The sequence below is a fragment of the Anopheles maculipalpis genome, chromosome 2RL, assembly GCF_943734695.1.
Source record: "Anopheles maculipalpis chromosome 2RL, idAnoMacuDA_375_x, whole genome shotgun sequence".
In the NCBI taxonomy this organism is placed as follows: domain Eukaryota; kingdom Metazoa; phylum Arthropoda; class Insecta; order Diptera; family Culicidae; genus Anopheles; species Anopheles maculipalpis.
In genome coordinates, this window is record NC_064871.1 from 92780972 (window position 1) to 92800058 (window position 19087).

At 45.2% G+C, this 19087-nt stretch overlaps 6 protein-coding genes across 7 annotated transcripts in view; 2 read left to right on the forward strand and 4 right to left on the reverse strand.

Annotated features, from left to right (window-relative positions):
* Positions 1 to 19087, reverse strand: part of LOC126568217 (26S proteasome regulatory subunit 7) — a 277427-nt gene that overhangs the window by 251461 nt on the left and 6879 nt on the right. The gene's annotated exons all lie outside the window — the stretch shown is intronic.
* Positions 1 to 19087, reverse strand: part of LOC126568448 (uncharacterized) — a 271865-nt gene that overhangs the window by 190410 nt on the left and 62368 nt on the right. The window lies entirely within an intron of this gene.
* Positions 850 to 8620, reverse strand: LOC126567644 (transferrin-like). Its single transcript, XM_050223863.1, has 11 exons — positions 8494 to 8620; positions 6285 to 6518; positions 6044 to 6177; positions 5678 to 5822; positions 5321 to 5612; positions 4745 to 5253; positions 4087 to 4681; positions 1643 to 1877; positions 1348 to 1547; positions 1212 to 1284; positions 850 to 1023 (listed from the first exon to the last, which is right to left on the reverse strand). The coding sequence occupies exons 1-11, from the start codon at positions 8618 to 8620 to the stop codon at positions 850 to 852; spliced, it is 2718 nt and encodes a 905-aa protein (XP_050079820.1).
* On the forward strand, positions 11033 to 13783 carry LOC126567927 (uncharacterized). The gene is made up of 4 exons (XM_050224294.1): positions 11033 to 12303; positions 12678 to 12870; positions 12949 to 13261; positions 13329 to 13783. Exons 1-4 carry the CDS (start codon positions 11033 to 11035, stop codon positions 13781 to 13783), a joined length of 2232 nt encoding a protein of 743 aa, XP_050080251.1.
* Positions 14403 to 16646, forward strand: LOC126568004 (uncharacterized). Its single transcript, XM_050224399.1, has 4 exons — positions 14403 to 14580; positions 14709 to 14747; positions 14819 to 16280; positions 16459 to 16646. The coding sequence occupies exons 1-4, from the start codon at positions 14404 to 14406 to the stop codon at positions 16644 to 16646; spliced, it is 1866 nt and encodes a 621-aa protein (XP_050080356.1). The 5' UTR covers position 14403.
* Positions 17022 to 18427, reverse strand: LOC126568501 (cystathionine gamma-lyase). The gene is made up of 4 exons (XM_050224990.1): positions 18269 to 18427; positions 17813 to 18187; positions 17566 to 17746; positions 17022 to 17491 (listed from the first exon to the last, which is right to left on the reverse strand). Exons 1-4 carry the CDS (start codon positions 18332 to 18334, stop codon positions 17022 to 17024), a joined length of 1092 nt encoding a protein of 363 aa, XP_050080947.1. The 5' UTR covers positions 18335 to 18427.

Below are 19087 nucleotides of genomic sequence, written 5' to 3' on the forward strand. Positions count from 1 at the left end.
ATTGATGACACAGTGAGGAATGTCTCAAGACAAAATCTCGATTTGGGTCTCTTTGTGAATGACGTTAAAGGCCTGGGTTGTCCGGTTCTGACATGACCAGTCCACCAGACGGGATAGAAGACCCACTACCTAATGATATGGGATGACCCTCTACGAACGGTGGTTGACAAATATTACTTTGGATAAATTTTATTTGTTTTATTACCATTTTTGCTGTATTACATATATTTATCAAAACATTATCAATATCCTTAACTGTATTGGTTGGACTGTTAGAAACATATCCCAAAAAATCAAGAAAATGAAAACGAGCTTTTGTCTGCTGCTATCGAACGACCCAAAATATGTTTTGTAGTCCTTTGTACCCACATTCCGTTATTGTCACATTGCATACTAATTCTACAGGACGATACAAAAACGCTCTAAACTAAGCCTTAAACTAAGTTAGTTAGTACATAATGTAGAAAATATTAAGCGGAAGTACAATCCAGTCAGTTTCAGGGAATAAACCGACAATCTCTATCATATTGGATGGTTTCGTCTGATCGTGATTAGATGCGCGTGCTTTCCTAATCCACACGCCATATTGGGTAGTAGTTCTATACTGGTCTCGTAGTATACTTGAGTGTAATACATTAAATGGTTTCTTCTGCTGCAAGTTGCCTGCTCTGAGTGTTGCCTACGGCACACGTACAAATTGCTTCGCACGATACAAATATTACGGTATACAGAGTAACACGTTACAGATAATATAACAGCTCGCTAATAACAACGATTGTATGCGTGTGTATGTGTCATTTGATTTGGTTCTTTGGTTGATTTGTTTGAGCAAACTGCACTAGACGCGCTTTAACACAGTGCTTTGTACATAATTTTTAGTCGATCATGTGGTTCGCCAACATGGAACACGGGGCGGCCATCCTGGTCGAGATAGTCGTCGTACTTGATCTCGTGTCTGGTCAGAAATCCGAGTGAAGTGGCCACACGCTGGGAAAACATGCCGGTCGCATCGGTTTTCATTACCTGGAAGAAGAAAGTATTGGTAGCTCTTGAGGGTTTTTGAATCTTTCCCAGATATTTTTGAATGCGTTCCAAAGTTTATTGACATTTTCCCATACACTTTTGATGCTTGTTCTAGCTTTTGCTTTGTTTGATTCAAAATTATTTCGAAAACTGTAAAAAAAATCATTGGTTTAGGACGAAAAACTTACCCGAAATCCATTACTGCGTGCAATTTCTTCACTCTTCCTCATCAATTCCTTCGCCAATCCTTGGCCACGAAATCTGCAAAACATATTTAGAACGTTATCCTTCACTACAAACTTCCTCTATTCCACAACTTCTTACTTTGCGTCAACCGATAGGATGCGAATTTCAAATATACTATCCACCGAAAACTCTTCAAACAAATCAATCTTGAGATTTTCCTCGTACAGGAGGGTGAAAATTTTCCGAAATTTTTCATCATCCATCTCGGCCAACCGGTCCAACGCACGGCCCGTATCCTCATTCCCGTGCAGTATCCCATTAACGACGACACCAGCTATCTGTTATTCATAAAAACGCAGAGGAAGCAAAACAACCGGATGTGTGACTCTGTGGCATTCCTTTAGGCATTCCTGCTTTTATGAGTATTACCCACCTCTCCACTGTTGGTGATTGCCATGACACTAATACCGTCACGAAGGCTCGAGAGACTATGCTTTTCCAGCAGCGTATGCCCGTCACCGGGGCGGCACAGGTTTACGGCCTTGTTCAGCGGTTCGTCGGCAAAGAACGTTTGGCGAAGATGCTGTATAACCTCCGGAAACCAGGGTTCGGTAATAATCTCCATCCGTAGACCGTTGCTATTGGACAGCATCGTGAGTTGGGCTATGCTCCCTAACACTTAAAGCTTACACTGGAGGTTAAGAATTTTTCCAGCACGTTTCAAGCACTGAATGAATTATTAATTATCAAAGCAATTCAGGTTAATTTTTCCTTCAACTGCAACTAAAGTACACTACACACCGTACACAATGTAACACGGTATCGATTAAGCCCTCGAAAAGAATAATGATTCTCGCTGGCAAGCAACTTCAACCTTAGCTCACTTAGCTCACACACAAAATGAATAATTCTGAAAGGGAGGAATCAATTCTGCTCCCCTCACAAGAAGAGAAGCCACAAGGACGAGTAGAATGACAATGACGATGGATGTGTAAAAATGTGTGGATAAAACTGCGGCTCTCCTGCCGAAGGGACGGGACCGTTCGGGACGAAAACAATCCCTTTATTCTACGCACTTTCTACGCATGTCCTGGTTTGGATGACCCTCGCGAGAGCATGCCGGAGTGAGCCGCAATAATGCCTAGTTTGACTGTTCTGTCTTACACGGTGTGCCGTGCCTCCCTGGGGAAGTGACGGAGGGAACGGGTACCTAATGAAGGGAGAAAGGTTTTTGATCTCCGGAACGGGATGTCATTGCTTTTGGGGGCTCGTCTCCAAGCTGCAACAGGTGGTTTTAGGTCTTGGTTCTCTGGGGACGTGTTGCTTTAGTTGCTGTTGGTTGTTTTGCGGTGAAAAGAATTATCTCAGGCACGAGCAAGCGTACAACGTGCTGTACGTTGTAGGCACTATTGGAATGAGGGACGGTCAAAAATATGACGAAATACTCATCTACTTCAGAAGTGTTCCGTATTTCATCAAATATGTGGCTGGAGGCGCGCCCGGTACATGAACGATATGAGCTATAGTACATGGTTAATTCAAGCTAAAGCGAATTTATTCCAAGTGTAACGTGACTGAGTAACCAAGTGTTTAGAAGAACTAATTGCGTTGTGTAGTTTATAATATAAATACAATTTTAACATTCAAACTATCGATAAGGAAACACAGATTTGTTTGCCCAGATTTGCGGCCAAACAAGTGAGCCAAACAATCACACAATTTAAAAAAAAATTACAATTTCAATGAGTCCTCAATTATTTGGATATGCATAGTAACGCCTTCTGGTAATGTTTTTGAAATAAATTTATTTAATTTACACTACAAACGTTTTTCACCAACGGTTATGTTCTGGGATGCCCCAAAGTGCGTACAGCGGTATGTGCCAGTGTACGAAAAGTTGCGTACCGCTGTACAAAACGACGGACGCACGATGTAGCAACACGTGTGCGGGCAAGCATTGCGTAGAAGAGTGTGCGTTTTCTTTCAATCATTTGTGCTCCTTGCGTTGACAGTATTTTGTTTGAATAGTTTAATTACTTATGTATAGAAAATGTAAGCAAAAATAGGAAAATACAACTCACCTAAACGTCTCAATTTATCGGCGACCAGTGTTGCCAAACGCACGTGTTGTTGACACTTCCGTTACCATAGCAACGCAATGGCAAGCAATACGGCGCAAACGAACCTAACACAGTTTCGAGGGCTTATTTTCCAAAAAAAAAAACATTTCTCCTTGTTTTATTGTGATAAATATCATTGTTTTCGTTTGTTTTTCTTTACAATTTTGCTATACAGAGACACCGTGTGTGTGTGTGTGAGTATTTTGCCGCGACAAGCCTACACGCGTAACATATTTCGTAACGATCGAGATGACGAATGAGAGGAGTACATGGAATGAATGTTCGACATTGTTTCTTTACACACTTGCAGACACGGTACCTCGAAGAATCCGAAAAAATCTCCTGACACCGCACAGGAACTTTGTGGCAAACCCCCGGCGCCAACAACATACACAGAGGGACAACACGATCTCGCACATCGAAGCGGTAAGCTTTTTTCGTTTCTTTTTTATCCTACATTAACTTACAAATGAAATCTACCTAAAGGCACTTAATACTATAGCCAGAGTACGTTGATCTTACCGTTAGAAATCTCGTACAAAGTTGCAACATGGCCTAACTGCGTGGTTATTTGCCCCCGATTGAGGCCGTGCTTAGCGCCCTGCCCTCTAGAGCTACGCGATGTGAGCAATATCCTCATCCATTATTCATTCATACAACCCTTTGCAGCATATGTGTGAATGTGGCGAATGTTACGGCAATCAGCAACAGCTTCCAGCAACCGACACCTTTCCCTAGCGTGGCCGATGATCCATGCAGCAGTTGGCTAACGCTGGCCGGTTCGAAAAAGCCATCACTCTTGTCACGCATCATTTCCTGCCGATTGCGAAGACTTTCCGTACTGTCCTTAAACAGTACATCGCTACGCCCGTCGAACATACCGTACAGGTTAAATGCTTCCGCCTTGAGACCATTCTTACGCCCAAACAGCTTGTCGATGTCTTTCATTGCGTTGTAGATTTCGTTCTGCCGTCTCGTGATCGTTCCATTGCTGATCATGATCCGCCCAACAGACGTCCAGCCCAGATAGCACAGTGCGTTGTGTTTGACCGGTTTGTTGAACGGGCAGAAGATGGTCCAATTTTTCTGCTTATCGTGGCCGGAGTTTTTCATACTTTTGTACGTTTCGAAGCTCACGAACGCAACGTCCGCAATGCCATCCTGCAGGCAGCGCATGGCACCATCATCGCCATCGTAAACTGCCGAACAGCGGCTTGTGCTTTTCCAGTTGCACGAACTTTCGGAGAAAAAGTTTCGTGCGTTTCCGATCGAATGGTTCTGGAGTGCGGTCAGTACGGCGGTGTGTGCGGCTCCTTCGTACTGTGGGAAACAGGCACGCCGGTTACGGAGATCTAAGGGAATGGAAGGAATTAATAAAAAAGGGTTTCCATTTGGATTGAATCCTTTGCGCTTACCATATCCGGATCTGAGGCCCGAATCCTTTGCAACGACGGCTACGATCAGATACTTGTGAAGCGCATTCGATGAGTATTCGTGCAGTATCGGCCGCAAACCATAGTCACGCTGTGCTCGCATCGCATTATCCTGATCGACAATGACGAGATCGGCATCGGCCGAGTGTACCTTAGCCATACACTGATCCAAATCATCCATCCGGATGCACTGTAAACCCGGCTCGACACCGTACACGCTGGCAACTTCCTGCAGCCAGGAGCATTTGTACATTTCTAGCAACGATTTCGTACAGAACACAATCGAACGGCTTGGACTACATCCGGGGTTGTTGTACGCATCCTGAAATCCGGTCGCTTGGTCCAGATAATCATCCACCGGGATAACGTTGTCCAGGGTCGTTATGTTGACGTGATACGTTTCCAGTACCATCAGCAGCGCATTCTGCCAGCTGTTGGTGTCGTCGTGTGATAGATGCGCTACGAGATCCTGCACCTCCATGGCGACTTTCCTGTGAAGTTGCGGAATTATATTACACTGCACTGAAGTACTATTACCGAGAAGAACGCTTCACTTACGATTTAGCAGCTATTGCTGGCCATGGTTTTGCTACCCAAACGCACGGTTTGCGCGTGTTTAGGGGTTGCAGATGTCCATCCGGGCAGAGGTAACTGTATTCCGTTGGGTTTGCTTCAGCCGCCAGTCCCGAAAAGCCGAAGTGACTTCGCACGTCGTCTAGTCTGGCCCAAGCTACCTCACCGGCACCGCTCGTTAAACAGTACAGTGGACCCCGTCTGCCCCAATGTTTGTCACCGATCGCGCATTGGTACGAGTTGTAGCACAGTTGGCACAGGGAGGGATACTTTTTCTCTGCAAGAATATGAGCGCAAGAAGAGTTAGAAGAGTTTAATAAGGAACAATAGCGAAAAACTTACTTAACCGACGATCTTCTACTGGATCCGGTACCCAGGGACCAGCCCGACAGGAAGGTCCAAAGAAGGATGAGACGGACTTTAGTCTCGATTCTACCGGCGATAGATCTTCCTCACAGTCACGTGGTGTTAGTCTCGTCTCAAAGTACTGAAAATATAAAGGACTTCGACTGAGTATTTCATTAAAAAATTGTCCATCCTGTCCATGAATTTGCAGCCTCTAGGGTCTCGAATTTCTACATCAACTTTTACTACAATTTTCACTGGTATTTCTCCAGAAGTGAAGTAATGTTTGATATGGAGTCTTTCCACAAAAAATCCCTAAACATTAATTTTTAAAATAAAACACTCCACTAGCTGCATACTTACGTCCGCCAGCACTGCCGTCCAATGATTCTTCAACCCATGTCCAGGATGGCAAAATTTGCTTCCCCGCAGCTCCTGGGCCGTATTAATTTCTGCCTCATTGTCAACCACCACCACTATCTGGTATTCGAAGTGCTCTACGGATTACGGGGTGAAACATATTTACCATAAATCTTAACGACTGCACACCACAACTGCAACTGCACTGAACTTGACATTGTTCGGTGCGCAAGCTTGAACCTACCGGCATGAAACCGTAACTCGCTCGTTACCAGTATGTCCACCCCGGACCAGCGTGCCGCCAGAAAGTCTTCCGGGTAGAAGGCGGCAAAGTCGGCGGCACCCTTGTGTATCTTGCGCAAGCAGTCTAGCCGATCGAGCCCGTACACACACCGTACGTTGGAGCTGCGCTCGAGCGTTGGACAGTTTTGTGCGCCTTTCTTGTAATTGCCGCTACCTTCCACGACGCAGACACGCACTGTTGGATGAGGAAGCGAACGTGTTCAAAAGGGGTACGTTAAGGTATATTGACTTCAGTTCAGAGGTGTGTACATCGGTAAATGTTGGTAGAAGTTTGTGGATAAGTGTGATCTTATACAGTCCCTCAAACGTAAATCTCGACACCCTCGAAGTTGTAGTATTGAATTGACATTGAAATCCAGGAATAGACAATTTGTTGTAAAACTTTATGTTCGTTGTCCAGCTGCCACACGCACAATAATGAAGACTTTCGATCTCAGGGTAATTGACTGACACAGCTGTGTATTGTAGCATCCCAACAAAAAAAAATCCGGTATGAAGCTAGTGGGATAGGCTCAAAGATTGGCATCATTTCTGGGTTTCTCAAGGAATCCTTGGACTAGATAAGGCCAATCGGTAATTGGCAAGATTTTTTTCAAGATTTATAAAAGACGAGGCTTTTTGGATGAAGTCACGCAGCAAGCTCCCATAGACGGTTGAGATCCCTATCGGTGGGACATCCGCACACCAAGTCGAACATTTTTCCAACTTTACCGTACCCGTACTGTTAGGTTTTGTCATTGGCAAAGTAATTGAACAGCTAAACTGTTCATGCCAGCGTTTGGGGCTTCCCCGTAACGAGTTTTGCTTTGTAAATACAGCTTCATTTACATTGCAGCTCATGCGAACCGATACCGAACAATCTGAAAAAAAAAACGGATAGCGCGAGCGCATATGCAACTTGATCTTGTCGGTGGGAAATGTGCCTGCGTGTCTGTTTGTGTGTATATACTTAGATCGATTTCAAGTTTTCGGTCGACATTTCCATCGACCTTCAGAGTTCGATGTCGTAAGTTAGGTAATAGGTAAGGAAATCTTAAGCCGACACGATCGTCGTCGTCGTCCCGGGCATAGAAGGAAAAATAGTAGTGTTGCATTTTAATTATTGACTCTGCTATAGGAAGTGTGAAGCGTTGTAATTTATTCTATTTCCTAGGAATTCTTTTGCAGCAATTTGTCACGCTTTACGGGCAGTGGTATAACATTAGCGAGGAAATGTTAATGCTTCGATAAAGCACTCGTTTTCGGTAAGAAAGCATAGCCCTAGCAATAACCTTGTGGGGCAGTGAAAAATCCGCAAAGATTGCGCAATCGGCTCGACATTCGTACCCCAGTACTGTTGCCAAAATGTGGATCACACTGAAAATAAAAACAAAACCGTCCCAACCGTTGTGGGGTGTTTCGTAAAAGTGAAAGGATTCCAATTCGACACCTGGCGTGGTTGGGCCGGTGTAAGAAGGTTTTTTTTGCATCAAGATAAAGAAAAACGGTCCAATTGGTGATTGCTGTTACAGTCCTCGGTGTGGTGCTTGCTTTTTTCGTACGTAAGATAAACACGATAACATTGGCCTCGTTCATTTCGGCAGGATTCGGATCACTAAAACCGGTGGCAGCTACACACTACACTCCCGCGGCCCCGGCGTATGTCCTTGAGCAAGTTTGCTGTTGACCGTTACAGTGAAGCGTATGTCGTCGGTGTAGGACACCCGGTGTAACACCACCAACCGATGGTGATGCTCATTCGAAAGGGAAATGAATGACACAACCACTGAAGATCACTGTTACACTCGCTATCCTTGTCAATTGACACCGTGCGATCACTGTATCCCACCATCACCTTTCTTTCACCATACATTCCTGTGCCATCGGGGATGGACACGTTCGCATCCTGTCTCTTTAATTAACTTTTTCCCCCCTCCAAACCATGTTATGCAACGTAAATGGGGTGTGAGAATGAGCTGTGACACCGCGAACCGCACAAAACAAGAAATACCGACCCAATCGACGTTCGTTGCTTGCACGCGCATTTAAATCACTTGTTCTATTGCGCGGCCGAGCGCAGAAAACAAAACAAAAAAATACACCTCACACACAGAAACGTTTCGCGTTTCGCCCAAAACTGATGTGATTTTGCAACACACCACGCTACTTACACTGTTTCGAGGTTTGTGATTTGGCGGCGTCTAGCGCAATCGCGTGCACCAGCAACAAAAGCAGAACGATCGACCGCCGAACAGACCGCAGCCCCGTCGTTGGAGGGGACGTTTGAATTTGAACCATTTTGTGCACTATTTTTCGCGGGTTTTTTTTTTCCAGAACGTTTTAAATGATCACCACTTATTCACTGTTATCACAACAGACGGATCTTCACGAACACATTAGGTCGAATAATTTCACACACAGCGCGTAATCCCCTGCTCCCACCCACCGATACCCGTGTACCGTGCCTGGTTTGCTTTTGCTCTATTGTCCACTCGGTGAAACGACCGCGATCGCACGCGTTCGCGATCGCCAACGATCTGATGGGTACGGTTCGGCTTGAACGATCCTAAAGCTGCTGCCGTAAAGTGAGCGCGCACGCGGTAAATCCCGACGATCGCGCACGCACACGGCACCGAACAATAAGAGACCAAGCAAGTGCGTGAACACACTCACACACATAGAGGCACACCAAACAGGTGGCCAGACGGATCGGTTTATTGCCGTTTTCGAACGGAAAATAACCCACCTCAGTTTACTTTAAAAGAAGACAAATTTGGGAGAGTTTTTGGGCAGTACGGTTTAGCTGAGAGATTCTGCTTGAATAAATAACTGTTTGAATAGATCTTTTCGAGTGCGGTCGAAGGTTTGTCGGGGATTTCTCTTGGTCATACCGTGATTGAAATTAAGGCTAGTCCATTGAGGATCGCTCAGAAAAATCGCTTCGCTGCAGCAGATCGTAAAATTTGAGGCACATTCTAGCGCTAAACATTGACGACGAATTTTGAAAGATAAAAACTGGTCTTATCCAGAATGTTTTTGCTTCATTTAGGTCCTCAAAAAGCCCTTGATTTTTTAACATAAGGTTCTGTTGCATTTTAAGTCTTCACAAGACTAACTGGCTTAAGCTCCGTTCGCTTTACGGCCCATTGGTCGTGTCGAGTTCTCCAGTTGGAGATCTTTTCTCGAACACTCGAGTTTGCCAATAGATACCGGAAAGTCCAGTCCGTCGTTCGTCCGTCCCGACACAAAAAAAAACCAAAACATCCCCCTTGCGCCGCTTACTCTTGAAAGGGTTGCTAGTTGACACCCTCCGGCCTGACTGACAGACCTAAGGACGTAATTTCCCGCACACGAGATGCGTCGCCTTTGGGGGCACAATCACACAAACAGGCCGCCCATCCAAAAGTTCACCGATGCGTGTGAATACGCGGAGTTTTTGGTTCGAAATGCGTTCGCTGTACGCTTTATGCAACAGAGACAGACACCCAGCCCGGAGGGAAGCCTCTCACTAACACGACCTGGCCGACTGGCGTGTATTTGTGGTGCAAATGCGACAACACAAACTACCGAAAAAGCTTAGAAACACAAGAAATGGAAGAAACATGAGACTGAATTTTGAAAACCCGTTTTTTTTTCTTGGCTTGGGAGGACCGCCAAATGGATTTGGGAGAAGTTGGTTAATGAACAGTCCAGAAAGCTAGACGCGCGCGCGAATGCACTTTGCGCAGACTTTTGTCTTACGAAAGTTCAAATTAGCATGACTGAGCTAATCAAGGCGAACAGTTTGTTGTCGAGTCGAGTGAGAAGGCCCCTTTGGTGGTGGATCGTGCTCAAATAGCAAAAATTATTTGACTTGGATTACGGTGGGTTTCCCTATTGCATATGGTAAAATCGGGAAAGGGCGAGAGAAGGATATCGAGAGAAAGAGAGAGAGAGAGATCGGATGGTACGGTCAAAAATCTCGTCACTGAGTCACCGTCAATGTTTGACCATGAAATTACCGGTTCTTTACCACCGGGTTGAGGTCAGCTGAGAAGAGCGTTGCAGATGTAAACCGGAGTTGACAGTAGTTGACCGATTTTAACACCACATGGGCCTTGTGGTAGAAAAAAATTATTTATTTCATTTCATATTTCAGGATGCTTAGAAATCCTGTTTCATCGCCAAAAAAAAATTGAACTTAATTATTCAATTGTATATCAGCTTAAGATAATCTGCTTGTCAAAAAAAAAAAGCGGTGTTCAACCAGTTGGAACGCTCTACCCCTGTTGAAAGCGCGATTAATCATTCAATTGATACGTGGGCTCAATTTTTGCGACCAATTTTCACGCTTGACCACAAAGGAGAGTGAGAGTTGCGGCTGCTCTTTGCTGTTGTAACTTTATTACCTGTGGCCAAATGACACCCCGAAACTGAAATCAAGTAAAGCCATTACGAAACGCTCGGTAGCCCAGCAATACTGAACCGTTGGCGAATTGTTTCGGCTGTATATTGCCGGTCAGGATGCGGGGCACGTTTTGCAATAATCTTTTTGGTTTTGGGTTTGCTTACAGGGGGATTTCCAACATTTTTAGAACAAGTTTTCGAAATTTCCGGATGAAACATCATGAGATTTCGATGGGCTTTTGAGATTTGGATGGCAGTTTATGCAAAGTCCAGATACTATTACAGAATATAAAAATAATAAAGATGTATTTTACACCCTACCAGATGTCGTTTGGTCCTCGGAAAGCAACAGTACCGGCACGGCCAACCCGGCCTAGTGTAGTGAAAAAACCCATCAGTAAACCGACATCCACTCGTACAAATCCTCTCAAGCAACAGCAGCAAGTTATAAAACCGAAAGGACCACCTGTGACGGCCACGCCTAGTGCCCCAAAGAAAGTCACACCTATTGCGCCAAAACCAAGCATTCCCAAACCACCGTCACCCGAACCAGTGTACGATTATGAGTCAGATTTTGAATCCGATGAAAGTCAACCGGCAAGTGTAGGTTGTTCCAGTTCGGAAAGCAGTGCTGAGAATACGGAATCGAACAATTCTTCCTCGGAAGGTGGTGACGACGAGGATGAGGATGAAGGGGATGAAAAGCTAGAGTCAAACACAGCAAAGGAAAGTGAAACGATTGCAGAACCTCAAACTGAAAGGAAGACACAAGCTAGTGTACCAAAGCATGGCAGAAGTGTGGATATTCTGAGTAAAATATCACTTAACGACATTACGGTACAACTGTACCAATTTGATCCGGAAGAGTATGAAGAACTGAGAACGAACTTTGGTATCACCACTAGCGTCGCATACGGGAAGCATACGCAAACCGACTCCTCTCTAGTGTCCGCAGCTTCACAAACATCGGGAATTTCTGTACGAGAGCGCTCAACTTGCATGCATGAAGGATTTCGAGGCCGGAATAAGATCGAACAGGAAGAGGACTGGATCGTTCAAGCGCATGATAACGATGATGAGCATGAAGCGGTTCAGAATTATAGCAGTTTGCAGAATATTGAAAGAATGTTTTCCACACTCAATGGGACATTAGAGCGACAGTTTTCCAGCGAGTCCACCTCAAGAAACAGACTCATCCGAACGCGAAACAAACGATCTCACACCAATCAGCACGGTATGCTACAATTTCTACGTAGAGCAGCCCCAGCAATGGAAGCTTTACTGGAGTCTAAACGGTTTCATTTGCAAGCAGCTCATAGTTCTCAAGAAGGATCAACAGCAGAGTTACTGCGAGAGCATTCAAGTGAAGCTATACGCTCTTTCGATGCTGGTAAAATGTGTCCCGAGTTCGAGATAAAGCTAGTGCAAGCTAAGGGTACCGCTACAGTGGAACAGGCGGATAGCTGTGTGCTCGAATTTTGGGCACGTGGTACCTACTCGAGGCCAATGTATCGATTCTCGTCGTGGTGTAGGATTGTTTGCATAGACTACGACTATCGGAAGCATATGATGGTGTTTGGTGGCACTAGTGACGGGTAAGATGGATCCAACAATGGGTTAACTATTAAAGATAACTCCATTTTACTTGCCTAATTTGTCAGCTAACAAGTACTCTTGTGCGGACTTGATAGTTAGTTTAAACGAGATTCTCCTATGGAAGTGAGCTTAAAATATTTTCGATTCGTTAGATCGTAAATTATGAGTAATATGCTTGGGCTCAAGGTACACACCTGACTTTCATTCAATATCCTTATTTTTCCTATCAAAAAGGATATTAAATAAGGTCTTATGTCAAGAAAAACAATTGACACAATTAGTTCGGCTAGGTTCATCGCTAGGACAAATCCTGAAAACTACTCTCTATCTTCAAAATAGTAATTACATTTCCCTACTGCTTCTCGTCTTAAAGAACCCTCCAGATGTGGCTGGGCGATGCAGGCCGGAGTCAGAACCAAGTTTTGCCACCACATCAAATTTTAGCCCCAAAATTGCACCAAAAGCAAAAGCTTAACTGCTGGGAAATGGTGGCAGTTAAAGTACTTCCCGTGCCAGTTACTCGGGATAGTAGTGTGGAGATTGGTAATGAAAATGCATTCAACCAGGTGAGTGTGAGAGAACTTTCAGCTTGAAGTGCTTGTTTGATGAGAATTTCTAACTTTTATGTTATTTCTATTTCTAAGGTGTTTGGGCTATTCTCCACTGGAATCATTGTAGTATGGAACGTGGTGACACAGAAGAATGGAAACTCCAGTACAGATCATGTACTAAGTGCAAAGATAGGACCACAGGGAGTTTCATTGGTGCAAGCAAAGGTGATAGACTTGAGCAATCGCATCGGAGGCCGTTTACCGTACGATGCATTACGCACCTTTGAAAATTTGCTGCTACACGATCATCATCAGATGGTACTATCAAGCCATCAAACAGTGATTCGTTTGAGTCACTTCGTTCAATCAGAATTTGATCCTATTCTATTAATCAAACCGGATGATTGTGAGTATTATCTCCAATAACTTTTGTAGAAGCTGTTTTACGAATTCTATTCCCAACAATGTTCCAGCTCACTCCATAACCAACCTCAAACGAATGATTCAAGCAAACGATACACTGTTCGTTCTATACGCGAATAAAACTGTTCGCGTTCTTAAACTTTGCACCGAACCGGGTGGACGAGAATCGTCACAGCGTCGCCATCGAAAGCAAGACGACCATCCGCACCTAATGCTGAGCGTTTGTACCAATAAATCGTGCACCATTCAAAGTATTGTGCATGATGAGGCTAAACGGTATGGAAGCTCTAACGGTACGGGAGAAGGACGTGCGGATGGTGGCACAATCGCGCCAAAAATGACCGATCCAGAGAAGGGAGACGATGGCAAGGTGGACTCAAAGCCACGATTTCATCATGGACAACAGATTTTATTTTTTGATCCACTTCATCCACACGGTATACTGAAAGAAGCGCAGCTGGGCGAGAGTGCTGTCGGTTCGTACCGTGAAAGGAAATTAGTTTAGTTGGCGGGAGGGTTGAACAAATTTGAAGTAAATTTTACATCTTTGAGCTGCTTTCGTGGCCCCTTTCAAGTCCGGAGCTCCACTTGGCCGCTCAGGTAGCTTATAAGAAGATCCGCCTCGGAGTAAGGACACCAAGTAAGGGACATACTGAAGCCATATTTCACATAATAAAGACTATCCTCATACATCCCCGAAAGTGTGCATTGTGCACAGCTGCGAGTTTTCACAAAACACGTTCATCCCTTGCGTTTTTTTCCAACGACGCGTTGTTGTTTGTTTACGTCTATTTGAGTTCAAATTGACAGCTGACGGTGCACGGTGGTTCCTCGGTGGGCATTTTTGCAATTGTTTTTATTTGTTTTTTTTCACAATTCATCTTCAAATGTGGAATTAGATCACAGATAATAATAAATTACAGCTTTATCATGCCTTTTTCCATATCTAGTTCATACAAATTTCACCTGCAATCAAACTTCGTATGATGACAGGCCGTTTCAGACAAACATGTCACCGCATATGGTCCACTGCAGTCGTGTGGTGTACGTGCGTGTGTAGTTGATAATACTCGCAAGCTCAAGGTGGGATAACATTCCTTCTCATTCGCCTGGCCCGAAACTCAGATGTGTGCTGCAATTCCGTACCCTTCCAGGCGTGGTGCAACAGTGTCCAACGGAAGAGCGATGGTTAGCGATAGCCAGCAGCATAAAATCATCAAGGAGTTCCTCATACCGGACACGCTGAAGGACGATATCGTCTACTGCCAACGATCGTTGCGGGACTGCGTGAAAGTGCATCAGGTGGGTTATTGTTGCGTGTGTGTGTGTGCATGTGTGTGTCGCAATGAAAAACACGTTCATCCCTAGCGCGATGGGCTATCCATGGTATCATGAGTGTTAAATTACAAATTCCCTTTTTTTGCTACCAGTATCTCGTCGAACGATGTAACAGCTTACCGGGCAGTCAGGTAAGGATAGAAATACGTCAGGCTGTGTGCTTCCACCCTGATAAATAATATTGTGCATGATCTTTCCACAGCAAGAACAGTTGAGGAAGTATCTGCTCGAACTGGAGAACGAAATGAGGGCGATCGGGAAGGAACAGAGCGAGCTGGTGAACGATCTGGCCAAGCGATTAAAGCACTTCCAGCGCAAAACCGCCACCGAAAAGCACATCTTGCTACGGGATGACCTCGTGAACGGTTACGTCGCCTGGGTGCTATCCAACCATTCGGAAGTGAATTACACTACGGCCCATATACCGCACTCCGTATCGGAACGGCTGAACGAAAACCAGCTGTATCAAAAGTATCGCCTAGAACCGATGCTAACCTGCGACACTGTCGTCCCATCATCACTGCCACCCGATGGGACGAAAGCGAAAGAAAAGCGCCTACGTAAAAGACCGGTTTTACAGACGTCGCTGTTAAAGCCCCGTGAAGAACGTGATCTCGCCAGCACTGCCTTAAAGGAGGAACCTTCCCTACACACACCTCCGACCACACCACCGATCACCACTTCACCGAGGACGGCAGGCGGCAACAGGCGCAAAACACCGCCCGAAACACAGCAGCCTTTGATACTGAAGAAAATGCTACGTTCTAGATCCATGACGACAACGCCTTCGCCTTCGGTTGGTGCGGTAAAGGAAGAGCCTACTACTACCACCAATACCGTTCCTGTAAAGGAAGAACCGAACGAGGTGGAAGATCAGTTGCTCGCAGCGATCGTTTGCCAGGAATCGGCCGCTGTAAAGCGTGGCCGAAGCAATCTACTTCAAGCCCTAAACAAGGCAAAAACCACACAGAAATCCAGCCCGAAACAATCGCCAACGACAAGTCCACCTGCTAAAAGCACACGGAACAATCGGGCTGGTTCGGTTAATGCCGGTGACACGCACCGTAGTTCATCGGTTTCATCGGATTCTTCAAACTCACGCGCTTCTACACCGGGTACCACTTCCACTGGGACACGCAAACAGACGGCAAATCCCGACAACAGTAACTCGGATGATTCATCCATCGAACGGTTGCCACTTCCGCCGGCAGAACCACCCAACACGCTGCCAACGTCCATCGACGAATGGGAACAGTATAGCTTTCTCAAGCTGTTCGGACTGTACACGATCGAGGACAGTAATTTGCTCAAGGGACGCAAAAATGAACGTAAACGGCGCAGCTGTTGTAGTACCGAGCGTAAGGACTTCCATTACGGTCGATTCGATTATTACGAGCAGCAGTTTTACATAGCGCACAAGCGACGGTACAATGTGAACAAACGTCTTCTGTACACCGCAACGCCGGTAGAAAAATCTATTAAAAAAAGAAAACCTTGGCCAGCTGCTGCTACTGGAACGATTACGATGGCACCACCGCCAACGTTCCGACCGTTGCAGGAAGATGCAGCTGGTGAAATAGAGAAGGACACCGATGGTAGCTGTTTCCCTGTGCTGGAGCCAGTGCTGAAAGAGTCCAACCTTTGCTTTGTTTGCAAAAAAGAAGGTACGTATTTGTGTTACACTACTTCTGATTAAATTGTGTCGATAAGTGAATAACTTTTAATCGTAAAATAAGTCCGGTACTTTATAACTACAACGCTGGGCAACTATCCTCTCGTATTTTGATATTTGATGTAAATAAAACATAAATTCTTCACATATTACTTTTTCTACAATTTTAGGTTTAGCCGGTGAAACTTTAAACGCTTGTAGAGAATGTAGCGGTTTGTATCACCTCAGCTGCCACGTGGACGAAACCGGCTGCTCAGCACGTGACGATGAAAATGGCAATCATTCCACTGGGGAAAAGTTACCACCACGGCCTAAAGAACTGTGCCCAGCATGCTTAGCTTTAGACAAAGACAAGTAGCAGAATCAAACGAGGATCAAGAGAACATACTCTGCGTTAGTTGAATTGTTTCTGTTTTGTTCTTTCTTGTTATAACCTTTTGAGATAGTTATGCAATAATGTGTAAAGGAAAAGCAGCAATCATCATCCATCCCATTTTATAGATAGGCAAAATATTGTAATATAGAAAAATAGTAGCAAAATTATTGTTAAAAGAAACAAAACAAAAAAGACTAAACACATAGACAGCGCCGTGGGACATTATTTTCCATCCCTTAACCAAATTTCAACTGCGAATAAATATCGAAAATATCGATTGTATAGTGCAAGGCCTGATGGTTTCCCAAAACTTCCATGGCAGTTTATTTTTATTTGCTCAGAAATCCGCGGGGCATTTTATGCCTTTTCCAATGCTTGCTTTAAGTCCGCAATCAGATCATCGACATCCTCCAGCCCGACCGAAAGTCGTACCAACCCATCCGTAATACCCAACACTTGCCGTTGTGCCAACGGGACGGAAGCGTGCGTCATTACGGACGGTAGTTCGGCCAAACTTTCGTACCCACCGAGACTTTCGGCGAGCGTAAACACCTGCAGTGCTTTCAGGAAGTTGCTGGACTCTTCCAAACCGCCGCGGATATAGAACGACATGATGCCACTGTGTCCGTACGTTTGACGCTTGGCTAGTTCATGCTGGGGATGACTCTCCAGCCCTGGGTGTAGGACCTTTTCCACCTTTGGGTGAGTTTCCAGGAATTTAGCAATTGTGAGCGAATTGGTCTTGTGACGTTCCATGCGAAGGGCGAGTGTTTTCAAGCTACGGTTAACCAGATAGCAATCGAATGGCGAAGGCACAATACCGGCAGCTGGGGACAAAAAAAGATATATGTTTTAAAATTAAAGGTACACATTTTTCGAAGATAGTAAACCTTTCCCGTACCGTTTTGCAAGAACTTCAAACGATCGTACACCTGCTCGTCGTTGGTAACCATGGCACCCATGATGACGTCCGAGTGACCGTTCATGTACTTGGTGAGCGAGTACATCACTACATCTGCGCCAAGATCTAGTGGGCGCTGAAGATACGATGACAGGAATGTATTGTCCACAACTACAACAATCTGTGGAGAGCAAAAGCTATTCAATATTTGTGATAACCCTTCCGAAACATTCGTCATTCTACTTACACCCGTTTGCTTGTGAGCAATCTCCGACACCGCACGGATATCGATCACCTTCAGCAGCGGGTTCGTTGGCGTCTCCATCCAGAACAGCTTCGTGTTCGGTTTGATCGCTTGCTCCACTAGCTGCAGGTTGGTAAGATCGACAAAATCAACCTCAATTCCCATCTTCAACGCAACGTTACGCAGCAGCCGGTTGGTGCCACCGTACAGATCGTCGCCGGCAACGATATGATCACCGTTCTGAAGCATCGTAATGATCGTGGTCGTTGCACCCAGCCCGGACGAGAACGTCAGACCGTACTGGCCATTGTCAAGCGAAGCAATGCAACGTTCCAGTACGTCGCGCGTCGGATTACCACTGCGGCCATACTCGAAGCCCTTGTGAGGAAAAAAGAAAGGGAGGACATTTTTTAAAAATGTTGCTCTGATAGATGAGAAGCCCCATCGCTGTTAACGCACTGCATGTTGTCCGGGGCCGGATTGCTTGAACGTGGTGCTCATGCTGATCGGTGGTACAACGGCCATGCTGGTCCACTGCTCCGCATCCTGTCCAACGTGTATCGCCTTGGTGGAGAATCCCTTGGGCTGGGAAAGGAAGCCATCGCTGGAGACAGGTAAGGATACGAATGAATTAGACAAACCTGCAGGCATCATACCTCGTCATTTGTCAATGAAGTGGATCGAGATAATCTATTATTTATCAAAGGATCGAGCGTTTGGAAGATGCCTTTGCGTTTGAGAGTAATGTAGAAAGGAACTAAAGTGATCCTGACACCACCCAGCATTCCTTACAGCATTTACGAAGCAATCATGCCCAGATAGGTTTGATTATACCTTTCGAAGTGTCATTTTGGCTCTTGGTTGAGGCTTCTTCATATGTTCCCTTGGCGGTATGTACATATTTGCCGATCTAGTTTTTGTAGTCTTTACCAGCCAACAAGTAACTGAAACCTTTGGAAATCACCAATCGTAACTCCTCCACTCAATACATGGATTGTCCATCTGAGATTCCCCAGACATTGAACCGGTCTATTGCTACCGACAGCTCCTGAATCTCGCTCGCTTAAAACCGGACATGACCAGATCAAGAGCGATCAGGAGAGGTTTAAAAAGAGCAGAATCCAGCGAGGGATTTAAACTGGCTGCATCCGAATGAAAACAGCTGATTAATTAATCGCTACGCAGAAAAGTGGCAAACAAAAACCAAACCACACTGTGGCTCTCAGTATGTTCGGCCGTTCCTTTACGGTATCCGTTTCGTGTCGGTTTTTAAAAAAA

What these genes read in the sequence shown, in the direction of transcription:
- LOC126567927 (XM_050224294.1), top strand. Translation starts at nt 11,033, where the DNA reads ATGTCGTTTGGTCCTCGGAAAGCAACAGTACCGGCACGGCCAACCCGG. An exon ending in ATGAAAATGCATTCAACCAG is followed by an intron (nt 12,871 to 12,948) that starts GTGAGTGTGAGA and finishes TCTATTTCTAAG; the next exon opens with GTGTTTGGGCTATTCTCCAC. An exon ending in ATTAATCAAACCGGATGATT is followed by an intron (nt 13,262 to 13,328) that starts GTGAGTATTATC and finishes ACAATGTTCCAG; the next exon opens with CTCACTCCATAACCAACCTC.
- LOC126568501 (XM_050224990.1), bottom strand. Translation starts at nt 18,334, where the DNA reads ATGGCCGTTGTACCACCGATCAGCATGAGCACCACGTTCAAGCAATCC. An exon ending in CCGGCCCCGGACAACATGCA is followed by an intron (nt 18,188 to 18,268) that starts GTGCGTTAACAG and finishes TTTCCTCACAAG; the next exon opens with GGCTTCGAGTATGGCCGCAG. An exon ending in TTGCTCACAAGCAAACGGGT is followed by an intron (nt 17,747 to 17,812) that starts GTAAGTAGAATG and finishes TGCTCTCCACAG; the next exon opens with ATTGTTGTAGTTGTGGACAA.
- LOC126568004 (XM_050224399.1), top strand. Translation starts at nt 14,404, where the DNA reads ATGTGTGCTGCAATTCCGTACCCTTCCAGGCGTGGTGCAACAGTGTCC. An exon ending in ACAGCTTACCGGGCAGTCAG is followed by an intron (nt 14,748 to 14,818) that starts GTAAGGATAGAA and finishes ATCTTTCCACAG; the next exon opens with CAAGAACAGTTGAGGAAGTA. An exon ending in CTTTGTTTGCAAAAAAGAAG is followed by an intron (nt 16,281 to 16,458) that starts GTACGTATTTGT and finishes CTACAATTTTAG; the next exon opens with GTTTAGCCGGTGAAACTTTA.
- LOC126567644 (XM_050223863.1), bottom strand. Translation starts at nt 8,620, where the DNA reads ATGGTTCAAATTCAAACGTCCCCTCCAACGACGGGGCTGCGGTCTGTT. An exon ending in GGACGGCAGTGCTGGCGGAC is followed by an intron (nt 5,823 to 6,043) that starts GTAAGTATGCAG and finishes TTATATTTTCAG; the next exon opens with TACTTTGAGACGAGACTAAC. An exon ending in CCAGCAATAGCTGCTAAATC is followed by an intron (nt 5,254 to 5,320) that starts GTAAGTGAAGCG and finishes GCAACTTCACAG; the next exon opens with GAAAGTCGCCATGGAGGTGC.